At 45.4% G+C, this 12,395-nt stretch overlaps 1 protein-coding gene across 2 annotated transcripts in view; it reads right to left on the bottom strand.

Annotated features, from left to right (window-relative positions):
- snrkb (SNF related kinase b) overlaps positions 1–10,680 on the bottom strand; it is a 24,296-nt gene extending 13,616 nt beyond the window's left edge. Inside the window, exons 1-4 of one of the 2 annotated variants that reach the window (XM_031875644.1) lie at positions 10,479–10,680; positions 9,045–9,474; positions 8,430–8,824; positions 448–589 (exon numbers count right to left, since the gene is read on the bottom strand). In XM_031875644.1, coding sequence (XP_031731504.1) covers positions 448–589; positions 8,430–8,824; positions 9,045–9,280 — 773 coding nt within the window. In that variant the 5' untranslated portion in view covers positions 9,281–9,474; positions 10,479–10,680. The other variant, XM_031875645.1, reaches the window with a different exon arrangement.
- Between the last annotated feature and the right edge of the window lie 1,715 nt (positions 10,681–12,395).

Below are 12,395 nucleotides of genomic sequence, written 5' to 3'. Positions count from 1 at the left end.
GTGTGTGTGTGTGTGTGTGTGTGTGTGTGTGTGTGTGTGTGTGTGTGTTGGATGGAAGTTGTGAAAGTGAAGACAGAGGGAGTGTCTGTGGGCCTCAGACGGGATTCAAATACGGTCAGATGTTTTGAGCTAAAGAAAACAGCGGAATACATCGATAGATAACGTTCACTGTTTTAGACTAAGAAAGTACTTTACGTTTTAACAAGAACTGTATTTGCAGCCGGGTGGAGAAGCTTCTGGGATAACTAGGACACCATCATTATCCACTGAAACGCACACTAATGAGATGATTTTACGGTCAGCAGCGTCCACCGCATCTATTCCACAGCACTAAATGTCCTGGAGCAGAGTAAGCCTTCAAATGAAGAATCAATTTCAATTTTAAAATGAAACAGTTTTTTTCTCTTCTTATGAACCTCGTTGCCTTTTCTTTAAGTCGGTACTCACTCTCTGCAGTCGTTGGAGACGTGTTCAGGGACGCGGTAGCGACAGTCCAGGATCATGACCAGAGTCTCGCTGTCGTTGGTTTCCTGGAAGGGAGGGGCTCCACACACCAACATGTACAGGATCACCCCGAGAGACCAGATATCTGGAGCGCGCACACACACACACACACACACACACACACACACACACACACACACACACACACACACGCACAAAAATTAGCCTTAAATAGCAAATCATGTCAGGCCTTCAAAGAAAGCCAACAATCCCTCTGCTATCAGATCATATTTAGAATTCTGCGAGCCTCTTATTTCATAAGGGATATTTATAAATAAAAGCCCTTTTTAGGGATTTGACTCGAAAAAACACCCCTGCAGTTATTTTCTATAGCGGAACATGAGGAAATCAGATTCTCAAAATAACGGCATTACCGTATGTATCTATTCTATTTCCTCTTGCCTCCTCCACAGCGAGGTCAGGGTGACAGAGCAGCACGTAACTTTAAGGTATGAGGCTTAAGCTGCAGACGGCTTGGCCCCTGACACACACACACACACACACACACACACACACACACACACACACACAGGCTTCCTGGTGCTGACCGACAGTGCTGACAGTGTGTTCTTTTCCCATCTCCTCCCTTTCCTTCCTCCTCTCCCCCTCCCTCCCTCGCTCGTTCTTATGCAGATGCAGTGAGAGGAGGTCCACGCAAACTCAAAGCAGCCTGAACCAGGAGAGAACACTGCGGCGCGACCCGTTCAAGGAAAAACACACACACACACACACACACACACACACACGCAGGAGGAAGGGGAGCTGAGGGCCATAACAAACAGAGGGCCTGTTGTGGCACTGTGCTATTCTCAGAACGATCTTGCTTTCTGTCTCTCCTTGTGTTCCTCCCCGAACACTGGGAATAGGAACACTGCACACGCTGTTCACATTGCGCGTCTACCCCGTATTTCTACACTAGAAATAAAGCCAGATCTGCTGATATCACGTTTGTTTCTTAAAGTCACTTAAAGGACAATTCCAGTTATTGTTGACATTAGACTTTATATTTCCATCAAGCTTTTGCTGGGTTTTGTCACAGTTGAGTTTCACAGGGACCACTGCAGTCCACATATAAAAAGTGAAGAAAGTAGCACGTTAATCTTAAAAATGGTTGACGAAGAGAAACAGAACAGATCTTTTACTTTAGAGGGGTTCTTTTGCACTTTCTTCACATTGTTGCTCCGAATGTGTGTACATGTATTTTCTATCTGATGTTTAACTAACCATAATGAACAGCACATTGTGTTTCATTATTCATTAGACATGCTAGCACTATAGCTCTATGGATGCCAATGCTGTTCAGTTAGTCAGTCAGTCCACCACTCTAGCTCAGACTCAACAACACTTGTATAAAAATCGATTGGATTTATCGATCCCAATAGATTTTTGTACAAGCATTCATGATCTCCAGAGGAGGAATTCAAATGATTTCGGCGATCTCTGACTTTTCCTGTTCAGGTCAAATTTTCCAACACTTTGGTTATTGTCTAAATACATGCAGAGCTCATAGGAACCCACCAGCCTCAGCTGTGCTCAGAGTTTAGAGCAAATTAGCAATTGTTAGAATTCTAAACTGAGATGGTGAACATGGTAAACATTGTACCTGAGAAACATCAGCATGTTAGCATCGTCATTGTGAGCATGTGAGCATGCTGACGGTAGCATGTATCTCAAAAGCACTGCTAAGCCTCAAAGAGCTGCCAGCAGGCCAACAGTGCGAGTTTAACTAATATTTTTAACATTTATTGGAAATCATGACATTTTTCACACAAAAATCTCTGATATCTCATTGATTTTCTTCTAAGTTGGTAACAGCATCCTTTCCTGAGAATACACATAGAGAGCTTGTCCAATCAACTTGCCAGTTAGTTCACACTATTTATAAAAAACACATGTTAAAGTGCAGTATGCACAAGTTTTATGATACAGATAACAATGATTGCAGTTTCACAACACATAGCAGTGAGATTAATGAGCAATACAGATGATGTCAAACACCTGCCTTTGTAAATGAACTTTTTCACTATTATATCCAAAGCAGAGCTAGATTAGATAGAAAGGGATGGAAAGACACTGTGGTCCATTCAGATTCTATCCTTAGATTCTCACACGTACCACTCCCATGTGTGATAAACATTCAGCCATTGTCCCGCATTATACTCATGATGGTCCAAACAACGGCCCTCAGTCAATGTGCACTCACGTGCACTCACGTGCACGTGCGTCTCGAGTAGTGTTATGCAACAGGGAGGAGAAGCCACTAAGTGCTGGGAGTGTGCTTTTCTCTGCTGGCCGGGGGAACATCGCTCGCTCTCACCGCTGGTGCAGCGCCGCTCGGATGCCTGTCAGTCAGGGCTGCTTGCAGCTTTCTCTAGAGCCGCTCATACAAAACAACTTGACACTTATCAATGCCTTTCTAAGGTCCTGAGCGACACACCTGCCATGAAGGAGTTAAGTCATGCAGCCTACAGTCTGGTTCAAGGGAAGAAAACCCACACCATTTACTGTTAGGCAAGGTAGGCAACCCAGGCCCCAACTAAAAGAGCTCCAAACAGCTGTAGATTTATTATGTTTAGATATGAAAAATATTTAGTTATGTTAGTATTCTAACTCATCATACCCTGTAACTCAGATGTATGGCCTCCTACTTACTGTGTACTTCTACTTCAGGCGAGCACATTGTACCCGTACATTGAAATGACAGAAATGTTACTGGTCACGTTGCACATTCAGACTTGACACGCAAAATATAACAATTACAAATGACGCTATATTATTTTTTTACACAATGGAATTGTAAGCTCCACCTTGAGCAGACGTTAACCCTTCCCTTCAGGTGGCGTTCGCAAAAAACGTTCCCTCGAATTTGTTGAAACAAAGCGGTTCGCAGAACGTGAGGACGACTGCGGTTTGCTGAACTTTAGGAAAGCAACGTCCCGCAAAGGATCTTGTGTTCTTGGAAAAACAACCCTCTTTCACTTTTACTTTGTAGTATTAATAGTGTTACCCCAGAAACATTTTTAAATACTTCTACGACGCCAATACTCACATTATCAGTTTAAGAAAGGGTGAAAGTAAAGCAACACAGCATTTGCTCAGGGGCCCCGTAATCATTAAATACCACACTGAAAACACAAATTCAGGTCGGGGTTACTCAGGAACAGCGCACTAAAACAGTAGAGCGTGGATTTAATTAGCCGACGTATTCTGCTGGTGGTAACGTTGTTAGTGTCATAAGTTTGTATCAAGTCTTACAGCAGGAACATGTACTCATTGGCACAGAGGAAAACACACCCAGGTTGTGCAAGCAGTACTGGTTGCAAAATATTAATTTCAAAACAGGCATATTAGCCTCTTCCTTTGACATAACTTCCCTGGTTCATAAGTCGAGCATGGATTTAGTGAATGGAGGTAAATAGGTTAGAAGTTAGTATGGCAAAAAAAGAAAAGAATTTGAGCTGCAATGGCCGAGTGTTCCTGTAGGCCGTAGTCTGTGCATGCTCGTTGACGAAGTGAAGAAAAGTATGGTTGTGACATTACCCAGCATTCATCTGTATCCAGGGTCCAGCAGCAAAAGTGAACAACAATGAGCCACCAAATTTGTAAAAATCACTCCAAATCATCAGCAGAACAGCAACCAGGAGTGAAGAAGACAGAGAACACACAGAAAGACAGAAACCGCTTCATGGTGAAGAAGAATTGTGGCCTGCAGACAGCACAAACATCAACCACGCGCGCACGCGCGCGCACACACACACACACACACACACACACACACACACACACACACAATATATATATTTAAACCGGATGTTGAGATACAAAAGCTCGTGAGTTCAGCAGTACTGCACAGAGGAGCGGAGCTGATCCTGGTTCAGTGGTCGACTGTGGCCCTTTTTAGGAGCTGCCCTTTAAAATGCACATTCCAAGACCAAATACGTCATGAAGGGGTCAACGAGATCAGCCCCGTTCCAGAGGGACCCGCAACTTAAGACAAGGACACACAGCCCTCTTTTGGAGGACAACACCGCAGCATCATTGCATGGCGGTAACTAAAGTAAAGGATGCATTCAGGTCATCAGTCATTGATAAACATACTATATGTTATGAACTGGACCGATTATAAAGGCATTTTACTCCCAATCCTGACAAACCTCATTATTCTGATACGATTATCTAATGGTCCTGATAAAGCTGGGAAGCAGATGATTATATGTACATTTATTGAGCATGCAGACGTGCATTTCACTTCTTTAACTGATGCAGACATCACTGTCACTACTTCTAGGACTTTATGTGTTCACCTTGCAGTGACAGCAGAGTGGCTCAGGTGGAAATCCCACTCTGATCCGTCCAACATAGGATTATTTCTTGGGAATAAGAGGAGAAATTATAATCATGTAGGATTTGAGCACTGCAGGTGACATTGAAGGGTACTCCCGCAATTTATTACTGTACTTAAATAGAAGCGGGGGATTTGCCAGAGACAGATTCTAAACTGATTCAGAATGTTAGTGTCTGGTGTGGGAAATTTAGGTCCAAAAGACTGGATCCTAAAATTCCCATAATGCATCTTTTGTTTCATCATCATCTTTCGATGACATCTTCAGGGTTATTTTGCTCAAACCTAAAAAAAGACATTGCACAGCCGTTGTGTTTCACAGACTGAATGGTACCCTCCATTAAAATTTAACTGATCTTCTGTAAAGTTGGTGGATATAAACAGTCCAACAGCCTTGAGGTTGATATGAAAACACTGACAAAGAGGTTTTAACACCTCCGTTATCCACTTATTCCTTCATCTAAAAGGGATATATAGAGGGGGGGGGTTCCATGTGGGTTCCATGTGCTGCTCCCAGCTCAGCCACAAGCTACCACCCTCTTTCCACCCTGGAGCAGAGAAATGAGTGTTGTGTACGAGAGGATGTTCTAAATGAGTCTTTGCTGTGGTTTAATAGGTCACACTTTGAGGATATTGGACAGCACATCAGAGAGCTCTAACCCGACACGACCTCAGACTTCATTACCGTGTCTGACTTTAATCGTCTTGTAAATGCTCTTTACAAAGAACGGGGCCCGACACCAAAATCTACCACTTACCCGTTTTACAAAGCCAGCTTCTTCCTCCCTTTTAAAAACTTTGTATGCTGCTCGCAAAGTTCATAAGACAAGCCCCCCCCCCCCAGCTCAATGGAAGCACAGTTGCCAGGAGCAGACAAATATGAAAATACAAGCAGAGGGCCGCGTGTCGCTCCGCCAAATACTTCCAGAGAGTGATGATTGAGATGGATTACTTTTGTATACATATATACATTATTTTTTTAAGCTAAATCCTGTATACCTTTAGGGTGACTATTTGTACTTTAACCACATGTGACAGTCACAGTCGATGCATTTACACTCTCAGCTGACGCCCAGCGAGGCTCACAGTTATCTGCCAAATGCAGCACTTCCCCCCGCTCAGGACATAGTCCGCCAATGTAGGTCCCCCTCCCTTCTTATCTGTCATTTTCTAGAACTTTATGGCCGAGCACTTCTCCGTCATAACTCACCAAATATTGTCATAGCTAGATTGTTTTCAGGCAGTGCACATTCATGTGCGTACAAGCTATAATTTATGGACCCATTTCTATCCAAATCTTAAGTGTGAATCGCTAGAACAAAAAAAAAAAAGGATAACATTCGGTCATGTTATCCTTTTTCTTTTAACAATAAAACCTCAGAAACAAACATGCGTGAGCACAGCAACGGGCTGATATTATGTTACCATAGACAGTGTTTATCTTTGTCAAAGGCAAGAGACGCAATTGGCCCTCGTGTCTCTCTTCCACATCATATGACACACACACACACACACACACACACACACACACACACACACACACACACACACACCCCATGTCCGCAAACAGAGCAGGCATATACTGCAAAGACTCCCAGCAGCAAAGGAACCGCAGTGAATTAAACAGCAGTCTGTTTATAGACAGAAATATCAAAGAGATGTGTGTGTGTGTGTGAAGAGACGGGTTTATGAGTCACCTTACTAAGCTGAGATCACAAAGGGACATCTCTTCCTCTGTGCAGCTCAGGATTATCACACATCGGCCTATACATGTATTTATTGGTGTGTGTGTGTGGGTGGGTGGGTGAAGGAAGTGTACATTTATAACAAAGTGATGATGTAACCGTAAAGGTAGAGAATTGTGTTAAAATAGAACGGAAAGAAAATGCACTTGGAGTGGAGGTGAAGCAGAAATCAAGCCTCAGAGGATATGTAATAATAACACACACACATGGATTCAAACACACGGCCCTCAGTGTGGACGCTTTTAGAAACAGGAAGTCATGTGAAAAAAAAAAGAAGTAGAACTAAGGCAACAAATTCAGGTTGAAGTTATAGATTGAGTGTGAGAAGTGTTGCTTTGTGACTGCTCCTTCACTACGTCCATCCCACAAAGACTGTTATAAGCAGACAACAACACAAGGTAATATGAGGAAAAAAGAAGCCTCTTAAATAACCCTTTCCCTTTTGACACATGGCTTGCCATCGGCGGTACAACAGACACAGTAGATCCTTCCACAGGATCAGCTCCTCATTGCGGTCGGGATGCACTTGTATTCAGTACAGATGCTTTTGTCATCACCGGAATAAATAGCGCCCCAAACCCTGCCAAAATCCATCCTAGTCCATGTCTAGCAGATTACACAACCAACCTCCCTGAAGTTGACATGCTGTGTGTTTTCCTGCTGTTGCTATGATGTCAAAATCCCACAATCTATCGGCCTCCAATGTCACACAGATCACCGCAGTACGGATCAGCCATTCTCCCGCGGGTAAACAGTGATGCGTGGCACTTTCTCATCTGCGATCTATCTCCGTCTCTCTCACTCCAACACACACACACATATACACAAATGCTTGCTATGCAGTGTGAGAGACCAGTGGTGAGCTGCAGTGTTTGGTTCCACTGCAGAACGTGCCCCGTTGGCTCAGGACTGGCTGGCTTGCTTAGACTGACCCAGATACACACACTAATCCTTTACGGACATTGCACACACACACATGGACAAACACACACACACACACACACACACACACACAAACACACACAGATCCGCACAAACAAATATACATGCACATAAATATGGAAGGGTATACAGAGCAGGAACACACTCACTGAGATACAAGAAAATACACAGGGTCAAGGGGGACAAATGTGGCCACACACACACATACACACACATACACACACACACACACACACACTGAACTGACCGGCATGCATGAAAGAACAATAACAAAAGACATCACACGCTGCAGTATAGGAGAGAACATGTAGGCCTCTGAAGGCAGCCTTCAGGGTTTCATTTATGAGTTGAGTGGAAGCCAGCGAATTTGTGAGGACGAGGACGGACGACTGGACGAGCAGAATTGTCTTTTCACTTTGCTAATTTAAGTTTGCCTCTGAAGAACAAGAGAGCCGCCGCTCAGCAGGCAAGGAGAAAGGACAGCAAGTAGGACATTTTCTATCCAACTCAGTGATATAAGGGGTTCTTTTTGTTGGTGAAAAAGACTAATCGAGACGGTTTGGGTGAGTTTTGTTTTGTTTGAATGAAGTGTGTTACGATGATCCGCCAAAGAGTCATTTTTTTTTTTCCCCCATCATAAAAATCACTCATCATAGGTATAAATGTACAGTAGTTCCATAACCAGAAGAAAATAAGCCACATTTAGCGGAAAGTCCGAAAAAAATAAACATAATTGGACGTAGCTCAAGTATGTATTCTGTTAATCATCTTGCGACCATTCAGATTTCTCTTGTGACCCTATGCTTGGGTCCTGACCCCCAGGTTGGGAACCATTGATCTAGATCAACAGTTCAGTTTCAACACTCCCAAAAAAAAAATTGAAATGTGTTTCTCACCCACAGCTGGAGCATCATACTCTTCTCCCAGCAGAATCTCTGGAGCCGAGTACGCCAGCGACCCACAGCTGGTGGCCAACATGGTCCCGGGTTGGAATAAGTTGCTGAACCCAAAGTCTGTCAGCTTCACCGCCCCCTGCTGGGGAAAGAACACCACGTTCTCGGGCTTCAGGTCCCGGTGCACCACGTGGAGCTGGTGGCAGTACGCCACGGCGCGCACGATCTGGGCGAAATGGCGCTTGGCGTTGCCCTCGGCCACGCCTCCCTCGTGGCGGAGGATGTAGTCGTAGAGGTCGCCTCCCTCGGCCAGCTCCATGACCAGGTAGAGGGTGGTGGGCGTGTTGATGACCTCGTAGAGGCGGACCACGTTGGGATGCTGCACCAGCCTCATGCATCTGGAAATAACGAGTAATTATGCCGGGTAAATAAGGATGCCTAGAGTGGTGCACCTCAAAATCTACACAGGTTTCGTTCCATGTTTGGCTCAGATAAGATTCAGATGGATCACACACAGTTCACTACCAGTATGCCTGTTTGAAATTCTGTTTTTTTAAACAGTTTTCAACCTTTTCCTAAATATTTTCTTCTCAAGCTTCGTCTTTCAGTGTAGTTTACCTCACTTCCTGTAAGAGGTGGCTCGCCGCCATCACGTCGAGTTTCGTCTTGTCAATCATCTTGACAGCAACCAGTTGCCTGGTGTTGACATGACGAGCCAGCTTGACCACGGCAAAGTGGCCCCTGCCCAACGTCCGACCCAGGTGGTACAGTCCGCTGAGATCGGAGCGACCGGGGCTGCTCCTGGGGTCGAGGTGTCCCTCCTGGGCGGAGGTTCTCTCTCCAGAGGAGTCCATGTTTGAAACAACAACAAAAGGGGTGTGAGGGGGGGTAGAGGGGATTCAGAGGGGAGGAGGGATTGAACTGAAAGAGCTTCAGGAGAGAGGGACAAAAAAGGAAACGGGAGACGGAAAGTAGTTATGTCAAGGTGTCGGGGATGGAGGGAGGAGGGGTTGCAGGGCAGCGAAGTTCCTCACCGATGGGGAGTTGCCTGGCAGGACAAAGAAAAAGACAACACAGTGAGACGAAATGAGAGTGTTGAGGGTTTTAGCCCTCGGCCCCCGAAAGGGAAACGGGGCTTAGAGGAGGTCACCTCATCCCTCCGAGCGCTGGACCAGATTGATATTTCACATCGTTTGACAAAGGCAGAGAAGACGGAACAAGTTTTCTAAATCAAGCAGCGAGGACTAGATCACGATGTATAAGGAGAGTACACCATAGTAGCCCAGAAGGAGAACAGTAGAGGGTCAAATATGATTTATTTTATCGTCTGTGATGTTGAAGGGCTGCATTTGGCTCCATCTCAAATAACAGCCATCCAGCACAAATGGCACGCCAAATCAATACTGTAACAGGAAACCATAATGTATGTGCATGTGCGCGCGTGTGTGTCATTAGTTTGGCTAAGAGGGTCAAAAGGTGGCATTAGTCCTGATGATGTCATCATCAGACCCCCCCCCAGGGTAACAAGTTTAGCTGCCATCATCATCTTCATTACCGCGGTCACCATCAATACAGTTACCACTGTCAACTTCATCGCTGTTACCTTTATCTTATTCATCCTCATCACCGGCAGCATCTTATCATCACCATCACCATCACTTATTCATTAGGAATGTGTCTGTGTGTGTGTGTGTCACCATCACTTATTCATTAGGGAATAAGTGATGGTGACACACACACTCACACACACACAGCTCCACTGGGCCGAGTGAACAGAAGCAGGCCTCACCGGGTTACTGTCCTCTGATATCCTTGGCTGTGCAGGTTCATCGGATCCAAAACACCTACATGCCTACAGGCTGCTACACTTGCGGCAAAGCCAGCTGTTCTCTACTTGGCCTCAACCGCAGTCCCGAGTTGGCACATACGCATGTAGTCATCCTCCTTGCGGCAGCTCAATACCTCCAAAACAAACGCCACCAACAACCTCGCGGAACAGCCGGACAAGCGCCGGGGGGAATATAACGCTGCTAACCTCGGTGCCCAACTTACCATTGTTATGCAATAATATCCCATAGCCGCGACCTATCCAGCCGCGCGGTTCTCTCTGTCACTCCGCCGCCTCGCCGCGCTGAACTCGGACGTAAGAAATGACAGCGCCGCCTCCTCGCTTTCTTTCATAACACTCCATGTTCACGGTCCATGTGTGCACATACTTTTCTCATGACCGCCCGCCTCAATTCTCGAGTCTCGAGTCTCGAGCTGCGTGACCGCGCGCCCGCTCCGGCATAGAGAGAGAGAGAGAGAGAGAGAGAGAGAGAGAGGGAGGGAGAGAGAGAGAGGGAGAGAGAGAGAGAGAGAGAGAGAGAGATAGAGCTACAGCGGGACGGGAGCATGCCGACGTGCGCGCGCGTGCACGCACATACGCGCGTGTGTCCAGCTTTCCTTCTGACGTCAATACATTCCAACTCGCTCCCGCGGCGCAGCAGTAGTAGCAGCAGCAGCAGCGAGAGAAGCAGGCAGCGGCCGCGAGCCTCTTGTGCTCGTGCGCAGTGGAGAGAGCAAAATGACTGAATGAATGTTCAGCAAGTCCAAGAAATTATATAACTGACTAATGAGTGTTTTTTTTCTCAATATAGCAGTAGGGAGGGGGGTAGGGTACAACGACCTATGCCATAACATACATGATAACGTATATTCCTGAGATGCTTCTACTATAATGACTTTATTCATATGGCTTGAATTCACACAGACTCAGAGGGCCACAACGTAAATGAGGACCGAAACAAAAAAGTTGTTTCCATTTATACCCCTTTTTGTCATGAGGAAAATTCACATAGCATTATGCATTATTTTACTATCTCTATAGGGAGCTACAGCGTGTCAAATAGACTCTTTGAAAGATTTATACTGACCTCATCATGTGGCCTGAATATAATACATTCTTTTTGTGTGTGTTTCCATGTCCATTTATTGTATCTGATGTCACATTCAGCAGCAGCTCCCACTGACAATCACACTCTTGAACTGACTGCATTTCATATTTTGTTGTTATCTGTAGGTTTTAAAATTCAAGCATGAATATATTGAAAAGTCTGCGCTATTGGGCACGAGTCTGCTGCATGATCTCATCCCAGCTTCTCTTTGTCTCCTCTAACCAGCCAACCTGCAGAATAATGGGGCCACCTAGTGGTACTTTTCTTTCTTTCTTTCGTTGCAACATCTACCTGCAACCCGAATAATACAGAGGAAGTAAGGAGTTTATGGGCACCGGCAATGTGCGTTGTGCACGCTGGTTTTATAGCACTGTGCCGTAATGATCCGGATTTCCCCGACTTCATGAAGTATCACTGTGTGATTCATCAGCAAGCCTTGGCTGGGAAAGTTGTGCACTTTTCTCATATAATGACACTGGTGGTCAAAGTGGTAAACTCGATTCGAGCAAAAGAGCTTCAGCATCGCTTATTCAAGCCGTTATTGGATGAGCAGCAGAGTTCAGTCAACGTTTTGGTGAGTTAGACGTCATGGAGGATATTGCTGCATTTGTTTCAAACCCATTCCTGCCTATTGATACAGAGGAGGTCGCAGCCAAATTCCAGAAAGTATTTGCTTTGCCAGGTGGAGTGAACGTGGAGATGGTTGATATGCAAAATGACATAGAGCTGAAAGCCAGGTCAAGGGACAGTGACTTTTGGGGACTTGTCAGCAGAGAGAAGTTTCCTCTCCTCAGCGCATGTGCACTAAAAGTGAGTGCCTACTTTGGATCAACTTACCTCTGTGAAACGGCATTTTCACAGATGAAAATCACCAAATCAAAGTACAGGAGCCGGCTTACTGACTGACACCTCACAGACTGCCTCAGACTGGCTGTCTGTGCTTATGAGCCGAACTACAAGGCACTCACAGACAGTGTTCAGTCACAGCCATCACACTGACTTGAGTCACATGACTTCCGATGGCATTGTGATG

The sequence above is a fragment of the Anarrhichthys ocellatus genome, unplaced genomic scaffold (assembly GCF_004355925.1).
Source record: "Anarrhichthys ocellatus isolate YVR2014 unplaced genomic scaffold, GSC_Weel_1.0 scaffold93, whole genome shotgun sequence".
NCBI classification, from domain to species: Eukaryota; Metazoa; Chordata; class Actinopteri; order Perciformes; family Anarhichadidae; genus Anarrhichthys; species Anarrhichthys ocellatus.
The sequence above is the reverse complement of the archived record's forward strand: the minus strand, read 5'-3'. Positions and strand labels throughout refer to the sequence as shown.